This window comes from Agelaius tricolor, unplaced genomic scaffold (genome assembly GCF_023055355.1).
Source record: "Agelaius tricolor isolate 1412-34295 unplaced genomic scaffold, bAgeTri1.0.p SCAF_4, whole genome shotgun sequence".
NCBI classification, from domain to species: Eukaryota; Metazoa; Chordata; class Aves; order Passeriformes; family Icteridae; genus Agelaius; species Agelaius tricolor.
In genome coordinates this window covers 39,000,468-39,023,317 of record NW_027269264.1, presented here as the reverse complement: position 1 = coordinate 39,023,317, position 22,850 = coordinate 39,000,468, and the positions used below count along the sequence as shown (strand labels likewise).

General features: G+C 39.6%; 2 protein-coding genes across 2 annotated transcripts in view; one reads left to right on the top strand and one right to left on the bottom strand.

Annotated features, from left to right (window-relative positions):
* Positions 1-15,284, top strand: part of NDUFAF2 (NADH:ubiquinone oxidoreductase complex assembly factor 2) — a 57,040-nt gene extending 41,756 nt beyond the window's left edge. The window contains exons 3-4 of the mRNA XM_071425367.1: positions 1,568-1,608; positions 14,932-15,284. Coding sequence (XP_071281468.1) covers positions 1,568-1,608; positions 14,932-15,189 — 299 coding nt within the window. The 3' untranslated portion in view covers positions 15,190-15,284. The remainder of the gene's footprint in view (positions 1-1,567; positions 1,609-14,931) is intronic.
* A 2,023-nt stretch (positions 15,285-17,307) lies between these two features.
* On the bottom strand, positions 17,308-17,798 carry SMIM15 (small integral membrane protein 15). Its single transcript, XM_071425368.1, has one exon. It carries the CDS (start codon positions 17,796-17,798, stop codon positions 17,574-17,576), a length of 225 nt encoding a protein of 74 aa, XP_071281469.1. The 3' UTR covers positions 17,308-17,573.
* Positions 17,799-22,850: the final 5,052 nt, after the last annotated feature.

The window sequence follows — 22,850 nt, the reverse complement described above, 5'->3', positions numbered from 1 at the left end:
CTGCTTTTAAGAAAAGTGGTCTGAGAAAGACATTTAAAAGTACATATCTTCAGGAAGTGGCATCTGATAGACAAGAACAAAAGTATTGCAGGTGTTGTACCATTAAACTTTACCATTAACCAAGGCTGTTGGCCTTGCCATCCTGGATAAATTCCAAGCTGTTCTACCATTTCATCTCCCTTTGTTCTTATGTTAATTGGAACCTATTCTCCCTAAAACCAGTTGCATACTGCTGCTGGTGTTAGTGTTTCACCTTCTATGTAATTGCATTTTCAGAAATGAGATGATGTTATGACTGTGCAGGTTTTAGTGTTTTAGGCTTGTCTAAATCATTCCCTGGTTCCCTTCAAAATACAGCACAGATGGTATTAGAAAATTAAAATATGGAATATTTACTTCTTAAAGCATTTCTGTATTTTATAGATGGTAACAGGTGAGGCCAGGAACTTGAGTGTGTTATAGCAAAATGTTATTTTTGCTCTAATTTTAAGCATAGTAACAAAAATCTTAATTACCTAAACAAACATATGAAATAACATTTTTCTGCATCTTAGCACTTGGAAGTGGCTTTCCTTATGTTTGTAATTCTGTTCATTACTGGCTACTTGCATTCTGCTACTAATTAATTTGAAAAATATGTGCAGAAAAGACAAATGTGTAGATTAAAAAGCCATGAAAAAATGCTACAGTAGTGGTATTTCTAAAAAGTGGTGTCAGGTCATTCCTCTAAATAATGTCTGTAATAGTTGGAGCTCTCTCTCTTAATTCATTGACAAAGTGAGACCTGTCAGCGTCTGTGATTTGGTGTCTGGATTGTTGCCTCCTGACAGTCCCAGCTAACAGCAGTGATAGTGATGGGTGTAGGCAAATATCCATGAATCTCATTCAGAAAACCTGAGCCACAGGACAGCTTTCATCACCACTGCTTTCATTCCTCAATTCCTCTGCTGTCTTTTCCAGTGGATTTTTCCCCCAGTCACAGTACCTGCCCCTCCTGGCAGTGAGCAATCCCACAGAGCCACATGTTGTGTTCAGTCCAGGCTCTGCAGTCCCTCAGTCAGGTCTGGGGCTATACCTTTCACTCCTGTAAAGGAATTCTACCTGGTAGTAACATAAAAATTTTTCAGCTTAAAGAATATCTGAAGCATGTACAGGACTCCTTTTTCACCAAAGTGGTCTAAGGCTGTTCTTTCCATCAATCAGATTGTCATTTTCTTAGGGTGTACCTCAACTCTGTATTGCAAGCTCAACAATAAGCCTGTGCCATAAGCCCTGCTTTTTAAGCCCTGTTTTGACAGCCAAGGTGGTATGTAAACTGTGCCCAATGTCTCCACATAACGGTGACACCATCCCCCACCTCTCCCTTCTCTGAAGACCAAGCATTGAAACAGGAAATAACATCTTGTGCCTACATTTTGGGAAATTACAGGTTTGCCAGGTTGTGGTGAATTCTATTGTAATTTTTTCATAAATACTTGCTTTCTGTTACAAATTAATAATAATTTTGAGTTTTAATACTGTTTATGATCTTTAAAGTAATCCATTTGATTTTTATTGTTTTTTTCAGCATGGATAAGAAAAAAGAGAGAAGATCCACCCACAATTGAGGTGAGATGAAATGTCTTTCAATTTTCAATTGGTGAAATGAAACTACCAGAATTAATTTATAGTGGACTCATCTGTGCAGTAATCTGCCACTTACAGGGGAGAATTTAGTATGTTCCTTGCCTAATTGATGAAAATGCACACTGACTAGATATCTAACACTTAGCAAAAAGTAAAGTAAACTCCATTATTCTTTAGTCATTCTCTGTATGAATTCTTTTAAGATGATATACATAGGCTCTTTAAGATGATCATAACCATTAAAGAGTCTCTTCAATTAAAAAAATTCTTAAATTACTGCTATGGCTTTTTAATTAATGTAAGGTATTTTTCATGGTAGTTGATACTAAAATGTGGGTTTCAATCCCAGCTGGCAGTGGAGTCATCAAAACAGGAAAAACAATTCCACTAGCATTTTACAGTGTTAATGCTACAAGGGGCTATGTCTTTTTCCATAAAAGAAAGCAGAGAAATGTTCCCTAGTGTCTTTTATGCTGATGAGTTTGTAAGGAGTTCAGAAACAAGTTTGACTGCTGATCTGTGTATGCAGATGCATGCTCACAGGTACATGACTTGCCCAGCATTTCTGTTATTAGTTGTTAAGCACCAGCTAATAATGAGAGAGGAGACACAGTTTGCTGCAGAAAATTCAAAATTACACCCAAGGAGGCAGATACTTGACTTGCATCAGGAGTAACTGTGTCAAGTTCAGATCCCTGAAGATATGTTGGCATATCCAGTCATTTGGTCACTGAGATCTTCTGGACCATCCTGGCCTGTGAAAAGTTGTCCTGACTGCCTGTGAGTTAAGATGACCTGGGGAAGCTTGTCATTGAAACAAGCTCCTACACAACATACAGCTTTTCAACTAATTCTCTCTGCCCCTCTTTCACACTTGCTGCTGAGGCTATAGAGACAGAAAGGACTATAATACATCCATGAATGAAAGAAGTTTAAGTTAAATTTCTCCTTAAACCTATTCAGGGAAGTAGTAAATGTGTTTTGTTTTTTTTTTTTTAATTTTAATTTTTTTTCCCTTTCCTCCCCAATCTAGTTACTTATGTAGAGCCATGGAACTGATACTACAACAGTTGCTCCATCTAAGTTTGGACAGACCTAATTTTAATTACTTCTGGCTTATACTAACTGTATGCAAACAACTTTTATTGTTGAAATTACCACTTAATGTGATGTTTGAAGATGGGAAGTGTTGTGTGTCTTTTGTTCTATCATTTCTGTGAGCCAGGCTGCTCTGATAGTTGCTCTGAGGTAAATCTTCTCCAAGACAGGCAGCCTTGGGTCTGGACTTGTTGCAATAAAACTCCTTCTGGTGCTAGAGATGTTGGTTCATTTTTGAAATAGGGAGCAAGAAGTCTCCACAGGTGAGAGAATTGTGGAACAATAGTGTTCTAAATATTTTACCTTCCAGAAAAAGCAATTTATGGAGAATGAAAGATTGCTGTGACTAATGGTGCGTTCAGAGTTACAGGACTTCTTATATTTTTAGTTTCATGGGGTAATAGATCTGAGAAATAATTTAGCAGCTAGGTACTTCACCTGCAGGGCTGTGCATTGACCATATCACAGAGCAGAAATTATAAACTAGGAATTTGAAAATAGTTAACTTTTCAAGTAATCTCTAAACGTTTTTTTTCCTGTGTAAGAAAAAGTAGTTCAAATATACATATGTTAAAAATTCTTCCTAATATTTTGAAAAGAGTAGTCCAGTCATACTTTTAATATGTGATAGTAAAGCCTAAGTTTTTCTCTATTATGGAGTATAGTTTGAGGTGCTATATATGATCTACTTTTCTCCAAATCCTTACATCTTAATATAATTATAATAGTGAAAGAAGTACACATAGCATATTGTTTGGTCCCTATTTGTAGGGCTGATTTGATTTAGTGTTTTAGCTACATAAACCTTACTGGCTGCTATTCCACATTATATTCCCCTTTTGACAGTAAAGGTGATATGATAAACTGCTGTTTGACAGCTATGAAGCAAGGGAATATTTGTGGCATATTCCATGTTGAAATCCTGTATAACAAATCTTTGTTCTTTTGTGTATTTCTCATGAGGCCAGACTATTTCTGAAAAAGGATGTAAAGGCCACAAATTTTATGTTTTTGCTTTATTGACATTTTGCTGTCATCATCTTATTGTAACAGCCCTAAAGATCCTAAAGCGTAAGTTTCTGGAGCTGTGCCTATGTTCCTACCTTTGCAGTCTGTAAAAATACTTTTTTGAATGGTTTTCCTCTCTTTCCTGTCCTTTGCCTTTCATTTTTTTTCTTTCTAACATCAAATGACATATGTTAAACTTATTACAATTTCTGTTCCACTTCTGTTAGCCTATCATCCCCCTTTTGAATCATATATATGGGGGTTCTTTTATTTGTCTTATCTTTTATTAGCTCTTGGCTCAGGTTACCAGGTTTCATGATGAATTTTTAATTGAAAATATTGCAGAGTTACAGCTTCACAAAGCAGTTGGATCTTACTGATCACACTGATGACCCCATGTTGGGAACCAGTGGTTTGGTAAATACTGTAGGCTAACAAAATGTCATTCATAATCATCAGGACATGCCAGTCATTTAAGTGAGAACATATGTGAGTTTTTCCTCCCCGACAGTGGTCAGAATAATTGGGTCATGACATCAAGATAAGTCTGCTGGTGATTTTCTTGAGACTTGATAATGTTTTGTAATCAAGCCGTTCTTTTTTCCACAAACACCTGATTTTTTTTGTTTGTTTGCCTGTTTCCATTATAGTTTTCACTTTTGCTCAGAAGAAGTTGCTTTACCTCTCTCTTTAGTTTCTCTCTCCTGGTTTGTGTTTTTTTTTTTTTTTTTTTATGGACGAATACTCCAAGTCATCTTGTGCAGTGTTAAATATACCACATCCCTAATGGTTTCTTTCCTCCTTTGTGCCCAGCCCTTTTTCCCCATTTTTGAAGGAAGTTACTTGGCCTTCTGTGTCTGGCTAGACATAATTCATGAATGCTGCTCATCACCTTCATTATTTCTAACCTGGCCACTTACATAAGGAGCGTTAATGCTGGAAGCCTTGGGTTTTAAAATAATTTTCTGGGATACTGGTTAACAGTTGGTTGCCTTTTGATTTTTTTACAGCTTGAAATATGCCAAGTCTCAGCTTAGTTATGATAAGGGTGATAACTTGATGAATTATGGCAGATCATATTGTTTGTGATGTTCTGCTTAAACATACTCTGTTCCTATGGTAATCAGGGAATCTGTCTTGATATAGAATTCTGGATTACACCTTTGTCCTGTTTGAGCATGTGTACAGTATGTGTATATATACTTCTTAATAACAGTGAGAATTTGAGCTTGAATACAAATATTTTTGCAGTACTGTAGCATCCTGTCATCTGTCCTGTTATATGTGTATTGAGTATGATCATATATGGTTGGCTGAGGAAAATTATTACCTTGATTCCTGTGCAGCTCTATATTATATTTTAACTAGTTTAACTAAGTTAAACTGGTTAAAATAGAATTTAATTATAATTATTTATCATTAAATAATTAATATTTATTAATAACTAAGTTGACTAATACATTTCTTTATTATGTTTATAGGAAACTAGATGTATGTAGTAAGTGTTTTGGCAAATAGGAAATATGTCACTGTCTAAGGACCTTAAAGTTTTAAATTAATGAGAATGTTTTAAAGGCTACTAATATTAAAATAATTTTAATCAAATGCTATTTTGTGGAAGCAGATTTAATAATTTATCACTTTACATGTGTATTAGTTCACCTGCTCAGCTTTAATGTTGTTAGAATTTATTAACAAAAGTCATTTTGAAATATAGCAGTTGTTTTATAGAAAGGATGTTCCATCCATAGAAATTATTTCTTTAAGAGGCTATTCCCTTCCACTCTTTGAGCCATAGTCCACCTTCTGTATAGCTCATCCAAAAATTTCCAAATTAAATGTAAATGTGCTGTCTTGCATATTCCCCTACCCCCCACTTTTCCTTCCAGCTACAGAAATTTAAACCTGGCATCTTTATATTTTGGATTTTTCACATCTTGTTTGGAAAGGCATGAAAAGATGCTCATGAAGACAAGGAGGAAACGTCTCTTCAGACCTTTCTGTGCCTAACTTCTATTTGATTTTTTTTCTTATTTCAGAGGGCATCAGAGGCTTTTAAAGAATTCTGCCATCTATTACACAAGATATATTTAGATATATATATAGATATATATTTAGAAATCTAACCTTTATTTTTTCCCATAACAGATCTTCTAGTTACACACTACTTCTGACAATGTCCTGAAGTTCAAGGATATCTGAGAAATCTGGCATTATTTAAGGCCATATCTCTAGAATGGAGACAGAAATAAAGTTACAGACTTCATTGCAGTGTCAGAAAACTAATGAGGAAACTTGCAATTATGGCAATGCCAAGAGAAAGTGGTCTGGAGGGAAATGTGGTTTATCTCTGAACCCATCAGCATGGTATCCTGAAAGTGGTAGGTGTGAACCCATAGTAACACATCTTTGTGTACACAGGTCTTTGTACTGGATAACACTTCCCTGTTGATATAGAAGCTGCTTCCTCTGTAGCACACACAGGGCTGCACAGCCACAAATCTCAGTTTGAACTGAGACCTCTCTGTTGCTCTGTATGTGTGTGTTACATTAGTTTTTAATGGGAAGTAAAGTAGAATTGCATGTTCCTTCAGTTAGCATCAAGATCCTGAAAATAGGTTGAAATTGAAAACCACAATGAACAGCAGCTTTTCTCATGCAGTATGTACTCGTTACACAGTAATAAAATGCAGTGAGTTCTGAATTGCACAGTTGGATAGAAGGTGAAATGCTACAAAAACCTAATGTGATGATGACTGTATTCTTTCAAACTATTTCTAGGGTATCCATAATTATCCATTTTGGCAAACTCCTTGTCAAGTGCAGAAAAAACATACTCCAGTGAGTTGTAATAAGCATAAGGTTTCTTCCTCTCAACACCCAAATAATTATATTGAAATTAAATTCTATTTAGTTCCCACAATATATCCGCTCTTCCCATTTGTTTGATATTAAGTATTACTTATTTGAGAGATGGTAAGATCAAAAGCAGGTTCATTCATGTAGAGTAGTTCACACAGAATTTACATTTCTTTAAGGAGAATGGAATGCAGTTTAAAAAAATGCTTTGTTTGACACTGTTGGGATTGCATGTTATAGTTTTACCTCTGTCTGCTTTCAGATGCTTCAGTTGAGAAGTTGTAAAATGAGAACACTGATATGGAGATTGTACATTCTTACATAGAGATTAGGGCTTAGCACATGAATAATTTACTTCTGAAGCCACCAAAAGCTGTAGTATGATTAACAGGTTCAAGGAAAAAATATTTTAAAAGCACAGGGATAAACATGTCTCTGAGCAAAATATTTCCCACCATTGTTGTCCAGAATCACAACCAGGATTTGGGCCATATTCAGTAACTTAGGTTGCACTAAATAGTGTTTTGCATAGTAAATTATGCATGATTCCAGAGAGGATTATTATTTGGTGTAAAAGGGCAATTGTCCAGTCGGCTGTCTGTCTCTGCCCAGACACGCATAGGGTGGTTCTGGGGCTGCCCGCGCTTCAAAGGACGAGTCTGGACTCTTCAGTTTTTCAGTCTTCAGATTGTTTATTATTTCTTATCTACAGAATTTTCTTTCTGCCCAGCAGAGGTCTGACCTGCAAGGCAGCCAAGGGCACTCTCACCACCCACGGGGCGGTCGTGTCTTTTTATACTAAAAACTACGTACATCTTATATTACATTTTACATTTTATACTAAAAACTACATACAGATTTAGCTTTATTTCCCAATACCTTTCACCCTTATCAGCAAGTGCACCTTCACCATGGACCAATCCCCAAGTGCCAACATCACCACAGAAAATGGATGACAAGAAGAAGAAAGAAGAAGGACAAGACACACCCTGATCCCTCCATCTTTTCTCCATAACCCCCCTGTACCAAAACCCTAAAATCTATATTTCGCCCTGTAAATACATCATTCCTGCACCATTCACTCCCAAGTGACTCTCATGACCTCAAACAGTGGCACATCCCTAGAGGGATTGAAGTCAAGCCACCAGACGCTCCTGGCAACATTCCAGGATTTCCAAGACCCCCAAGGGTTCTCTCAGTAACTCTGGACACCCGGAGTGATGTTCTGCGTTCCCACAGGCAATAAAACTTGACAATATAAAGAATGAGCTACGAAGACCTTAAATAGAAGGGAGTAGTCTTAGAAGTCAATTAAAAAAAATTGAGCATTTGCAGAAGCCATCATCTTTTGGATTTTTACCTCTTGTTCATTTTTACTTTCTCTTCAAGTTTGAAATATAACTGCTTGCCCAACCTCCACAGAGGAGTATTGGAGCACCAGTTTGTCCCATTGCTTCTAGATTGCCCATGCTGCGGATTCCAATGTGGCAGAGGAAAGAGCTGCTGCTGCTTTTCTGCTCCTGTCCATGTGGGAAGGAGTGCATGGAGCACTGGCTCTGTGTCCTGATTCAGTGACAGCACAGCTGAGTGGGGGTGCAGGGCAAAGGGAAGCGTACCAGGAAAAGGGCTGGTACAAATTACATCATTTGTAGACTAGGGAAAGCAAGGACCAAACTGTGACTGAGTCACAGCTACAGTTCCTTGTTTGCTCTGTGGAGATCAGAGCTATGTGTTGTCCTTTATTCAGGCTAGAATGCAGTGGTGCCAGGCTAATTTGTGTTTTTTGCTGCTTCTACAAACTCTCATCTGTAACCTTGAATATATGTGTAGTTCTGGACAAATACTTTTGCAGAACTGTAAAAATAATTCAGGCACAAACCCCTACTGTCTCCATGTGTTGGTGATATGCTTTACAGTCCGGTGTCTCTTCCTTTTGCCTCTTGCCAATTGTTCTTGCCAAACACAAGTGTGTTATACTGTGGTGCCCTACAAACTGTCAGTTCATGCCAGAGATTCTCTAGTTATGATTAATATTTAACTGACTTAGCATGGTAGTAAATGTGGTATTAGCTCTGCATGTAAAACTAAATATTGTAACTGATCAGAGATTTGCTCAAAAACTGAACCTGCATAAAACAAATCTTAAATTGATTTGAATAATGTTGTTTGTTGATGGATCAAGGATATTTAGTATATGTTCTTTACAAAATTAGCAGTCAGTTGAGTCACTGTTTGATTTAAATAACTATTTTGGCTAATCCAGATAAGCTTTTCTATTTCAAACTGCTCCTCTGTTTTTGCCATGTAGTGACAGCTTTTCATTTACCACATTATTTCTCATTCCCAAGCTGGTACAGCTGAGCTCATGTTCAGTTGCTGAGATATCAAGACCTGCCCTGGATCAGAACATTCAGTGCTTCCCAAAGATGAGGTCGTCTCTCTGCCTCGTACTCTTGAAATATGATGTAATAGCCAATTATCTCATCTTGCCACTTAACTTGTCAAACTGGAAAATGTAGTTTAGTTTAATTGTTTGGTGATATTCTAAAAAATAGTGATTCAGCTTAACTTCTAGGATTTTGCCTGAGTTTCAGTTAATTTGATAAAGAAGAAAAATTCTGACATGTTAAATTGTCTTACATCAATTTCTTTAATACTCTGCCAAAACAATTTTTTCATCCCATTTGTTATTTTTTAAATTTTTGTCAACCTACAGGTATGAATTTTTAACAGGCAGAGTTCTGAGTTCAAGTTAATTCATGATTAAACATAAAATATTCAAACTAGGCACAAAATGTGAGTATTCTATGAATACTGTCTACAGTTTAGAAAATCTGTCCAGCTGTTTCTCAGTTCTGGCATCAAATAGTAACTAGCCAACAAGATGCAAATCAAGAGAAATCAGGAGTATTTCAACTCATGGTAACTTGGGAAGTAGAAATAGTTTCTAAGACAACATAAAGAAACTATTTATTTCTAATATAATTAAAATACAAACGCATCTGAATAAAGAAGTAACATTTTTCTCAAAATTAATAATAAATAAAACCCTTGTAATTAAAGGGTTAGGTGTTTAAAAAAACTTCTGGAAAGTGACAAGCTGTTAAAATACCCCTTAAACCCTGGCCCTTAGAGACTGTACATTGGTACTGCCTATCTGCATTTACCTGCATCCTTAGAGCTCTGTTCAGACTTTGTGCCCAGGAGTTGGAATATGTTTTGTGGGAGGCAGGTGCTGATGCGACTATGACTAGCTTAAGGGCTGAGGGACACACAGAGAGGGGGGAGAACTGGTTCCTCAGGGTTTGGGGTTCAGCAGGTGCTGCAGGACAGAAAGGGTTCAGTACCACCATCTGCCTGTGGAGAAGAATAGCAAGAAGTGTTCAGCAAAGACTGGTCACTACTGAGCCAGACTCCACTTGAAAGAGTGAGTGTGTCTAGAGAACCCTCTTTTGTATTCATGACATCTTCCTTCCAAGCAACTCATTTTATTCATTCTGTAAAGCTACTTGTTTATTCAGGAAGGGGAAAGAAGTGACAATATGGGAGTCTTTAAGAGCAAAAAACCACTGCATTGCAAATATTTACCCTACAAAGCAGCTCTTCCAGTACAGTAAGGTATGCATCCAAAATTCTTTGTCTAGATTTTTCTCCTTGTATGGAGTGGAGGTGAATACAGTTTCCACACCACAGAGGATACTTTGTGATACAACTCAGTTGCTGGAGTTATGTCAGAGCTTCAAAAAATATAGTTTGCAACAGAAGTGAAAATTTCATGCTGGTGGCAGGAAATACAGCCCAATGCATTTTGCAGAAACACCCTTGGAAGACAGCAACATGTCTTGAGCTTGTGTTGCTCCTAGGAGCATGCTATCTTTCATTCTTTGATCATGCAGCTGTTACCAATACTAAGATGTCAGATTATGCAGAAGTCAGCAGTTTTGTGGATGAAAAACAGCTGCCTCAAACTCCACAAAGGGCCACTTTGGTATTTCCTTAATAATAATGTTCTTCAAGGAAACCTTAGACAGCACTTTCTTAAACTCTGTCCACCTAAGGAGAAAAACTCTGTCCACCTAAGGAGAAAGTGCAGCTCCAAACGTTAGAAGTGTTAAAAACTTCATACAACTTAAAATAATCACCAAAGCTGGACAACCTGCAGTGATAAAATGTCTTGTTTTACTTTCCACCTAAAAATAAGCTGCGGAACATGTAGTTGAACGTAGCTCTTGGCATATCATGTGTATCCTGTTCTGTATGCTGGGAGCTGATACATTTCAAAGTGAACATTTGCACGTAGGGAGTTCAACTGCTTTAAAATGTGGCTTGATATCTTAAGGCACTTTTTGTTTTTTGTTTTGCAGCATAGTCCCAGTTCTTAGAATTTTCTTTTAGTAAAACTGGTGAAGGACATTTCTGGTAGTCTTGAGATGCCATGTATTTCCTGAGAATTGCTGGTTCAAAGAGCTTATATAATTTATTTGTACAAAAAGACCGTGTTGGAAGAACAAGCTAATCCTTTAAAAACTGCAGCTATCTGATAGATTATGTGTTCTCTGGGTTGGATAGAAAGATTTTGTACTTTGCTTAATGGTCAGAGCACATTATGTGTTTGTGTACTTATATTTTAGCAGAAAACTTACTGGGGGGCAGTTTTTAGTAAAGATAGCCATCTTATAAAATACTGTGATTTATCTTGAAGGAGAGAATATAAGTGTTCTGAACTTGACAATGTAACTTAAACAAAAAAAGAAAAACCCACAAATAAACTAACTTTTAGCTCTCAGTTACTTTTTATAGCAAATCAGACAGTAAAGGATTGGTTAGCAGTGGAATCTCAGTGAGAATGTATTTGACCCAGTTTTTCTAACCTGCCAATTGACCCAATATTTTTAATTCATATTTTCTTTACCTTGAGCACAGGAACCCAGTGATTTCAGTGTATGTGTTAGTGGCATGAGTTTAATGCCAAAACTGGATATGTACATTTTGTAGTAGAAAAAATTTATCCTGGTAAATTGTATAGAAAATTCTGAATAAGTCACCTCAGGTTGGGGATTTTTTTGCAATTGGTAATAAGAATCATTTCTCATGGGTTTTTTTGAGATCCAGTTTTTCATTTTACTCTATCACAATTATACTTTGTCCACAGAAAGCTGATTAAAAGAGCCTTATTTGAGTCTGAAAACCAGAGAAAAATTATATATCAACATTTAAAATGGACTTGGAGCATTTGGTGTTTAGTTACCACTGCTCTTACCTGATTAAGATAACTTTATGTTGAAGTAATCATTTGAAGAGATTTTAAATTAATAGCTGTTCATAATAAGTAGGTTGTGTTTGTATTTTAATAAATCACTTCCTATGGTTTTACCAGAGACAATGATGGAGCCTTCAGTTATCATAAAGGTGTTTGCTTTACTTGTTTCTTAGTAGGGGTATATCACAAGCACCATAGGAGTAATCCCGTGGAAATCAGTAAGGTTGTGGTGGATTTACATAGGCATGTGGTAAACAAGAATAGAATTGAGAGATGCCACAAAGAAGTTTTGCTATACTGACTGTTAAAAATTTGATCTTGTAATGTTTGGCAATATTTCTATTTGAGCATGTCAGATTTTTCATCCCTCCTCAGTTTGTGTCATTTGTGTATTACTTGTGTATTTCCATTCAATTTCTATTTGTATGCAAAGGGTTCTGCCTCTGCTCTCTGTATCTGTGAATTTAAATACAGAAGCAACTAAGAACTAAGAAAAGGGGTTGCTTTCCATGGTACCTCTAAGATAAGGTGTATAGGCCAGGTTTTGGTAGCAGGGCAGCTACAGGGATGGCTTCTGTGAGAAGCTGCCAGAAGTTTCCTCCATGTCTGGAAGAGACAGTCCCAGCCAGCTGCAGGATGGACATGCCTCTGGTCAAGGCTGGGCCCGTCAGAAATGGTGGTAATGCCTCTCTGATTACATATTTAAGAGACTTAAAACATTTTTGTAGAGTTTTTGTGCAGGCTGAGAATATGTGTGAGGAACAGCCCTGCAGACACCCAGGTCAGGGGAGAAGGAGGGACAGGAGGTGCTCCAGGCACCAGAGCTGAGGTCCCCCTGCAGCCCCTGGTGCAGACCATGGTGAGGCAGCTGTGGCCCAGCAGCCATGGAGGTCCCAGCTGACCATAACTCCCATTCCCTGTCTCCCTGCACTTGCTACGGGGAGGAGACAAAGCTGGAAAGGAGGGAGGGGTAGGGGGGAGGTGATTTTAAGATTTAATTTTATTTATCATCATCCTGCAAGAGGATTGAGTCTGTTATGCTTGTGATGGCATTCGGTGCATGATATCTTATAGTCCTTAACTTGTGAACTCTTCACTATATTTTCTCCCCGCATCCAGCTGTGGAGGGAAGTGACAAGCTCTGGTGGGCATCTGGCATTCAGCCATGGTCAACCCCCTACATAAAGTTTTCTTTCATTACTTTCTTTTAAGCATTCTTAGGTGTTCATAGTTGCTATTTACACTCTTGGCAGTACCCCATGTATTTTAGCACCTAAATTCTTAAAATAATATAATGGTCTCTTTTTCACAGAGGAGTGTACTGGTATAGAGAAAAGAATTCAGCCCTTTTCTTAATTCTGGAGGCCATCTCTATCCACATGGATGGCTGGAAGATGATCAGGAATAGTCAGTCACCATGGATTCACTGCAGATAAATCATGCTTGACCAACCTGATTGACTTTTATGATGAAACAACTACCTGGATGGTGGAAGGGAGAGCAGTGGAACCTCTTGATACTGTCTCTCACAGCATCCTTGTAGGAAAACTCAAGAGTTGTGGACTGGATGAGTGGACAGTGAGGTGGATTGAGAACTGCCTGAATGGCCAAACCCAGAGGGTTGTAATCACTGGCCCAGGCTCTGGCCTGGCTGGATGCAGTCACTGGCCCAGGCTCTGGCTGGATGCAGTCACTGCTGCTGTTCCCCAGGGTTCAGTACAGCCCCAGGACTGTTTAAGTTACTCACCAGTGACTCAGGTGAAGGGACAGATGCCTCCTGAGCAAGTTTGCTGAGCTGGGAGCAATGGCTGATGCCCCAGAGGGCCGTGCAGCCCTTCAGAGGACCTTGACAGTTTGGAGAGATGGGCAGAGAGGAACCTTGTGAAATTCAGTAAGGGCAAGTGCAGGGTCCTGCACATGGGAACAGCCCCAGGCACCAGCACAGGCTGGGGCTGCTCTGCTGGGGAGCAGCTCTGTGGAGAAGGACCTGGGGGTCCTGGTGGCCAAGAAGCTTCCATGAGCCAGAGTGTGTCCTGGTGGCCAAGAAGGCCAATGGTATCCTGGGGGGCATTGGGAAGAGCATTGCCAGCAGGTGGAGGGAGGTGATCCTGCCCCTGTGCTCAGCCCTGGTGAGGCCTCACTTGGAGTGCTGTGTCCAGTTCTGGGCTCCTCAGGACAACAGAGACATGGAACTGCTGGAGCAGATCTAGCAGAGGGCAATGAACTTGATTGGGGGACTGGAGCACACCTCCTACCTGGAAAGCTGAGGAGAGAGAACTGAGAGAGGACATGATCAATGTCTATCAGTGTCTGATGGGAGGGTGTCAGGAGGATGGATTCAGGCTCTGCTCAGTGGTGCCAAGCAATAGAACAAGAGGCAATGGGCAGACACCTATGCCCAGGAAGTTCCACCTTTATATGAATATGTTACTGTGGGGTTGACTGAGCACTGGAACAGATTAACTTAGAGGGGTTGAGGAGTCTCCCTCACTGGAAATAATCAAGCAGCACCTGGACACAATCCTGTGCCATATGCTCTGGGATGACCCTGCTGGAGCATGGAGGTTTAATGAACTTGGACCAAATGACCCACTGTGCTATCTTCCAACCTGACCAATCCGTGATTTTGTGATTTTAGTTATTTCTTTTGTAGTCTTGCAGAAGCAAGACCCCAATGGTTGCACATCTGTTTCTCCCAAAACTATGCCCTGAGGCACAGGAACCTAACACCACAGGCATAGTAAATTACAGGAACAGATGCAAATGACAAATATCTGTAAGTATCAACTCCTACACAGAAAAAAATGCAATTAGTTTTAATGTGCTTTCACATTTGTTGATGTATTTAATTTCTTAATTTCTTCTTTTTGCTCCAACAGAATGGTAAAGTGGACACAATACAGTTAGGGTTGAATTTGCAGTTGTGGAAAACCAACAATTTTGACACATTTTATTTTACTTTAATACTTGCAAATGTGGGTTATAAAATTAAGAAAATAAACGACTGTTTAAAATGCTTTATTGAAACACTGTATATTGCATTTGCTTTTGACCTAATTGTCTTTCTACTGTGTTTTCAGGAGATTCTTAGGAATGAAAGTTATAGAGAAGAAATGAAGCAGAAAGTCAAGGATGTATCTGAAAAGGATAAGCTGCTTCAGGCCAAGGAGTATGAGGAAGGACTTGTTGCTGAACCAAGTCATACTCAGGTTAAAGGCCACGCATCTGCCCCTTACTATGGAAAGAAGGAGCCCTCACAAGACCCCACGAGCACTGCAAATACCTTCCAGCCAGGTGCCTGGATGCCACCAGGCAGTGGTAGCAGTCAAAATAAATAAGCTTTAATGGACAGGTACTGTTAATGGATTATTATTTTAAGAGACGACATACACAGCTGTTATATACAAGAGTACAATAAAGTAGTATTAAACCAGTTTGAGTTACTTTTGCAGAACTATTCAAATAGGCTTGATCATGACAAAGTGTTGTTGAGGTGTTTAGGTTTTGTGAAAAACGGTGTGTTACTAAGTTTGGTTTTGACAGTTGCTGCTCATCAGTTACTCTTGAATTCATTCTTAAAAGACTATCTAAATTTTCTTTAAGTCTAAATTGCTTTTTTCTTTGAAGACTAATTTAGTTTTAAAACTGTTCTTGATGTAAGAATTGTTGTCTGTACACCTACATTTTCCCAAGCCTTGGCCAAGACATCTCTTCAGAATAAATCCCTTGGCAGTGCCAGCATGCTTTCTGCTGGCAAGCAGACGGAAAAGTTGATTTCATTAATAGGAATCACTATGACACTACACTGATTATGCACTGTACTCATTGTAGAGACTTTCTTGTAACTTAAAACAATCAGCATATTTGAATGTTTGATTTTAAAACAGTCAACATATTTGAGTGTTTGATTTGCAGACAGCAATTTGTGCAGGGTAAAACCAGTTAAAATAAATATAACTGCTATAATAGAAGCTAGAAGTACTTGATAAAGCTGCTGGAAAATAACACTAGGTCTGAGACAAGGGACTGTCATAAATATTAAAAAAAAAAAAATAGTTTTTATTCCTTGTCTATCCATGGACTTCCCTAGATGATGAGATCATTTTGGCCATAGTTTAGATACATAAAATGTGCAGATTATTTGCTTAGAGATGATGTTTGAGAACTTAAAATAAAAATGAAGACCACACAATTTTTTTTCAAAAAGTATCAAATTTATTTATGGAGTGTATCCCTCATCAGTTTTCCTCCCTGTGTTTCAAGCTATGTAGGTATCAAAGGTAGAAGACATACATATTTGACAACACTTCATACAAAACATGGAGACTTAATCTCACATACTTAAAAAATGCCCAAATGTCATATTTTAATAATGCTTGCTTTCACCAACAAAATTGAAAGGGGATCAACTTCAAATTTACTTAAAAGTAATTTCAGTTAGACTCCCCACTTCTGATCCCCCTTGGTGTCAGCCAGCTCTATAGGTCTCTTCATTTGAACAATGGTATTATTTTAAGGTTTTATTTTTAAAACTGATCAAAGAGTAGCTGCTAGAATGCACAACTCTGTGCTGATGCAAAATGCAAAATCTTAATGACTGCTACAAGCTCTTCTGAACTAGACTATGTAGAGGCCACCACAGACTATTATTAAAAAATTAGGCTTTGAAAAATTGATCAAGTCTATTAAGAAGAGATTAATTGGAAATAAGGTTAAATCATTTTGATGTATTTACAACACAAATCTGACTTTTTTGATTATGTCAGCATCTTGCAACCTGTAAGGCAGCAGAGTTTTTCAAGGGCCGTGAGAACAAAAATCCTACCTAAACTCAAGTCTTAGATGAAAGGTAGCCAGATAGGTGGTTACTGTCACCAGCTCATGCAACACCCTTGCGCAGCCATCTGCTATAGCAGAACACTAGGCCACCTGGGTCTTTGGTCTCACCCAACTTATGGCTATTCTTTGAGGCAAAAAGAATTCATGAAGGCAAAACCAAATTAGTTACAGGTGGAGCATTCAGGTGATTGTTAGGGAAGATCAAACAACAGTACTGTATTTTATAGAACATGAGTGCCTTAAGAGAAATGAAGCTACTAAGAACAAGCAATCAGTTTCCTAGAACTTGGGCTGAAGTTAAAGTCTGTTGATGGCTTGTAGTTCAGGAAAAAGGAAAAGCTAAGGTAGATTATTTCTGCAGACAAGCAGCACCATCAAAGACACAGCAGCAGCCACTATGGGCACACGCAGCCATATGCAGTGACCTTAAATGAAATCAGTCATGTCTGCTATCTAATGCTACAGGTAGCTTGTCTCTACAGCCCTGCTCAAGGTATGCCAAAAATTGCATTTCTGTAATCCAGTTTATTATTCAATTTTCCCCTAAACTTGATAATTTTAAGACACTTGTTAAGTCATAGCTCAGCTAAGAGGAAAAAAAATTACCTCCAAAGCCATCCAAGAAGTTATTTTTTTAATTTAACATGCAAATTTAGAAAAGCAACCTGCACTAGAATACAAGTAGTAAATTTAATTACTCTAACAAGTGTCACTTGGGCAAATTTTAACACAAATCAGCAGGAAAAAATTACACTGGAAGTATTAAATTTCATACTTCAAGAAATAACAGGATCAAGTATCAAAGGACAGTTGCAACACAAAATGTACAAGTATTTCATTTTAAAAGTGGATTATTTGCACAAGGAAGGCCATTTTTGCCCATTTAATCCTTCTTTGTTCGTTTGGCCTTTGCAATGTTCTCCTGGCGTTTCTGTTTCTTCTTCACCTCTCGTTCCCGGGCCTCAATCATTTTTGCAAGCTTCCATGACAGCGCTGCGCTGATGACAAACAGCGGCGTCAGAGCCAAGATCACGGTGGTGAGAAAGCCGTAGGGGTCCTTGGCAGCCCACTCCACAATGTACTCGGCCCAAGCCTTAATATCGAACATCTTTTCTGTTCTCCTACTGAGGAAACCCTGTAGAATATAAAAAAAAAATCTTAGTACTCAGCAAAATAAAAGCACACATACAAAAGAACAAAACACAAGAAGTTCCACCTTCACATGGGAAAGAACAACTTTACATTGAGGGTGGCTGATCACGGAAATAGGCAACCCAGGGAAGTCATGAGGTCTCCTTCTGGAGATACGCAAAGCTGAGGTCGACAGGTTCCTGCGTCACCTGCTCTAGGCGACCCTGCCTTCACAATGGGGTTGGACTGGATGATCCCAGAGGTCCCCTCCAACCCTACCGATTCTACGATACTAAGTACCATAAGTTGTCCTTGTTCACTATTAAAGAGCAAGATCATTTTTGCTAGAAGTTAAAGCAGTGCATACTATGTGAAAGTGTAATACAAAGCACTGACCCTATGTTAAAGTTCAGCGTTTATAGAATAATTAGTATTTAATCCAACAGAGCTGCAAACGCTACCAAGAATGTATTGCTAAATAGAGAAAGAGTGCGGTTTGTGAACCTTCCTTCCTGGAAGTGAAGGAAAGCCAGCCCGGTTGGTTTCTCTCTGCAGGTTTCACCAGGGAGGCGGGGGAGCCCCGGCAGTGCTTTGGGTACTGAACTGGCGGCCGTGGGGCACCCAAAACCCCCGCAGCGCTGCCGGCCCCGGCCCCGACCGCCTCTGTGAGCCTCCCGCCCCGCCGCGGCCGGCACCGCCTCACCTGCGGCCCCGGGCACCTCCGGGCCTGCCGAGCGGCGAAGGGCGAGCCGAGCTCCCTGCGGAGAGAACACACGGCGCCGTGAGGGGACGGCGATGTCCCGCCGCCCGCCCAAGCCGCGCTGCCGGGGCCGCCCGCCGCTGCCCCGCGGTACCGCGGCCCTGCCGCGCTCCGGGATCCCGAGCGGAAACAGGAAGGAGGCGCCCGCCCCGCCCCAGCAGAGCCCGCCCGCCGCGGGGCTGGAGCGGCCCCGCCCGCCGGGGACCGCGCCGGGAACGGCAGCGAAAGCTGTGAGCCGGGACAAGGAGTTCCCGAGGTACCCGGATGGGCCGTTCGCGTGGTGGGATGGCCTCTGGAAGCGGGGACGCGGCTCGCACCGGAGCCGGGAGCCCCGGGGTGTCTCCGTGCGCTCGCCCGTGCTGGGGCCGCTCGGCGCGGGGAGCGATCGGGAGCAGCCCGCGGGTGCCTGGCCGGTGCCTCGGCACGATGCCAGCTGTGTGTCCCGGGCCTTTTGGGACTGCTGAGCCGCTCGGGTGGGCGCAGCGTGGCCCTGTTCGGGGACACATGGCCGTGCAGGAGCCGCTGGCTATTGCGCTGCTCCCCACTGGACTGACCTCAGCCAGAATAGTCAGCTGATCGCCGTGTATTCTGAACCTTCCATATGCTCATACTGAAAAATAAATTTAAAAAAAAATCATGTTTTGCCTTTGTATGTTGCACCAAGCCTTCTCCCCTTGCACAGACACGCACATGTGAATAACATCTTCATTATATTTCCAGTGCAAGGAAAAGTGTAGGTTAGGATATTACATTAATACATGAGAGGATCTTGCAAAATCTCTAATTATATCGAGCAATTCAGGATCAGTTATCTGTACAATACCAGCAAATGCCACCACAGCAATCTGCTTCTATATATCTTTTCTTTACATGAATATTTATATTATTTCAAGGGAAGAAAACAGCCAAATAAAAACATGTTTTGCTAAAGAGTTATTGACAAGACACCTGACTAATAATCTAGATTGCTTCAGTTTCAGTATGTCAAATGCAATTTTTTGCTATGCAGAAAATTGCATTATTTGTGTGTTTTTATTAAAAATATGTCTGTTGTGTTCAGCCTCTTGTAGTATCTTTTGAGGACGGGACGGGACGGGACAAGATAGGATAGGATAGGATAGGATAGGATAGGATAGGATAGGATAGGATAGGATAGGATAGGATAGGATAGGATAGTTCTTTTGAAAGGTACAACTATTATCTGTACAACTGCCTGGCAGCTTCAGGGCTGACCAAAAGCAGCAGCACGCTGTTAAGAACTGCACCCTGAGGAACACTGCTGGTGGCTGGTTACCTGCCAGATACAGCCCCAGTGACTGCACCCTGCTGAGCTCTGCACTTCAGCCAGGGCTTCACCCAGCACATCATGAACCCAGTGCTGGACAGCATGTTCAGGAGGATGCTGTCAGGGACAGCATCAGAAGGGCTTAATCCAAACTTAAGAATTCTTAATCCTTCCTAAATCTAGGAAAACTGCATCCGTGTCCTTCCCTTCAACCACTAGGCCAGTAACCTTGTCAAACAGTAACCTTCTCCTTCTGTGAAACTTTGTTGACTCTGCCTGATGATTGCATTATTCTTCAAGTGCCTTTCAACTGCAGCCAGTGTGATCTTCTCCATATTTTTCCCAGGTAATGAGATTGTACCAACAGGTCTTCCTGGATCTTCCCTCATGCCCTTTTTGTAAATTGAAATAATGTTTGCTTACTTTCAGTCCAGGACTCCCAAGGACACCAAGATCTTTGGGAGCTATCTGTGCATGTATCTCTGTACTTGGGTTACTCAGCCATTTATGTGAGCATTAAAACTCCTAGAAAAGTTATGGGTCCCTGTTTGGTCTGTAGTTTGTAAATCTTGGCAGAATATAACAATATAAATTTATTGGATCTTTGGTTCTGTTTCTGAGATGTTGTATCTAATGGTATCATAAGAAGAAAGTTTTGCAGGCTGTATAGCTAAGTTAAAAGTAGGTGGGTATTACGTAAGTGTATCCTATTTCTGGTAAAACTGCGTATTTGGCTAGAGGGGACACAGTTACATTTCTGATGTCTGAATGTCAAATTTAGATATATCTTCCAAAATAAGCACTGACTTAGTCAGCAGCTATATACAAGCTTTTTAATATAACCACTGCAAAATTAATTTCTCGTTCCAGTCTTTTGCATAATAAAAATTGCCTGATCTGTCTGCCTTTCAATATTTTCTGTTCCTTATTGCCTTAAAAAGGAGAAGTACCTGATTTATTGTGGCAGGGAAGAAAAGAAAGGCAGGTATTCTTAATTCACTTTTCCTAGAAAACAGATCTTACTTAATTACTTTTCCTGCTGTCCTTCTTCTCCTAACAGTTTGTGAAGCTATTCACCGGTTATATGGGCAAAGTAGTAGAAGTCTTGTACATAAAAATTTTGCTTCTTTTAAGATCTGTGAAAACCAGCCCAGACTACCACCTTGACTGAAAGCTGCAGTGCATCTTTAATAGGAATGAGGAGGTACTATGGGAATACTATCAGATGAGGAGGCTTCATTTGTGGCTTGCACTTTACCAAATTCAGAATAATTCAACCATGAGGCCGTGGTAGATCAGGATACTTATTTTGGTTTTGTGAATTCATCAGCTGTTGTACCTTAGGTAGTCAAAGAGAGAACAGAAATTTCAGAATTAAGTACAACTGGCACAAAACTTCACAACCCTTAGTACACCATTAGGGAACTTTTGAAGACCACATTAAGCATGTTTCATGTTAACCGTAGTTTTGCCACTGAATTGCTACTTTGCAAATCTGCACTTTCTTTTACATCTAATCTAGAATTCCTTTACAGGACCCTGTTCTGTTATTTATAGGTATGTATGTGCCTGTGTGTATTTTAAGACAGTCATTAATTCTGTATCTCTTGGGGAAGGATCCACTGATCAAAGATCACAATGAGGGAGTGGGCAGGGAAACGGAAACAGCGCTCCAAAAATCCAGAAATAATAAAATAAGATACAATGCTGGGAATGCAGTACAGGCATAGAAAATGGGAGAGTTACTTACATGAAAGCAAAGCCTTTCTCACACCAGCAGCGAGTGAAGGGTCTGTGAAGTATTTAGTTATATGTGGTGAAGTACCCATACACTTCATGTACAAGCTTCAAGTACAAGCTTTGAGTAAATGTATTCATTTCACTCAGATGTGTTGACATGTATCAGTAGTCCAGAATCTTTCTGTATAAGGAAGCTGCTAAAAATTTCCCTCAATGTAACCTCTAGCTACCCTTCTCTCATTTGTACTCTTCTTTCACTTGTACAGTCTGAGGATAAACTAGTTCCTTAAAGCTAGTTTTTTTCCTACACAGAGCATGAATTCTCCAGTAATCCTTATGTGTACTTACTAATGTGCTGGGAATGGCTTAGTCCACTTGCTGATATCTGTTTCTAGAAGAGCTAATTGGAATTCTTGTACCACTGCACAATGGTAGGGTTTTTTAGGAGTTTTGTAAAGTAAAAAGACTGTTTATTTTTTCCTCCAGCCTGTTGAATAGCGAAGCTGTGAAAGCTTTATTGGCAGTTTTTTGACCATGTATGATATTCACAGTATGTGCCAGCCAATAAACATTCTGTTTTTTACAATTGTACTTAAGCCAACAAAACTCCTTTGCAGCACTGGGGATTAAGGTTTCTTTTTCTGCTATAAATCTTTAAGAACTTTGGTGTTTCACGTTGAAGTGGGTTTGCAGTCTATCTTTATTCTGTAAATTGCATGATCAACCCCAAATATTTGTAGTTTGGCTATCATTCCCAACAGTTAGGTCTGAGTATCCAAGATGAAAATGGTGAAAATCATGATTAATACTGCTGCTGTACTAAATTAACTTCAAACAACCCTTATAAATTGTTCTATATATATTCAAGGACAGGACATGTTGGGACGATGCATGACCCAAAGATTAATATGCTGCATGCTTTTTTATCTTAAGAGGGTAACAGAACATAGAAGTACATTTCCCTAATATTTGATTAAAGAATGATCAAATGCTTCTGTGCTCTAGGTGGGCTTATTTATGTAATGGCATTGTTTTTACTACTGTTGTAATGAAAAATATAACTGAAGAACTCAAGTGTATCATGCCTTACTTTAGCCTTCATTTGTTCCTGTTGTAGGTGTTACTGTAGTTCAAAATGGAAAAAGAATTATCCAAGATAGAAAAAGGAGCTGTTCAAATGGTAGGGACCTTTTCATCTCCTGGATCATTTCTGTGTTCTGTTATGGTCATGACTGATGCAGGTA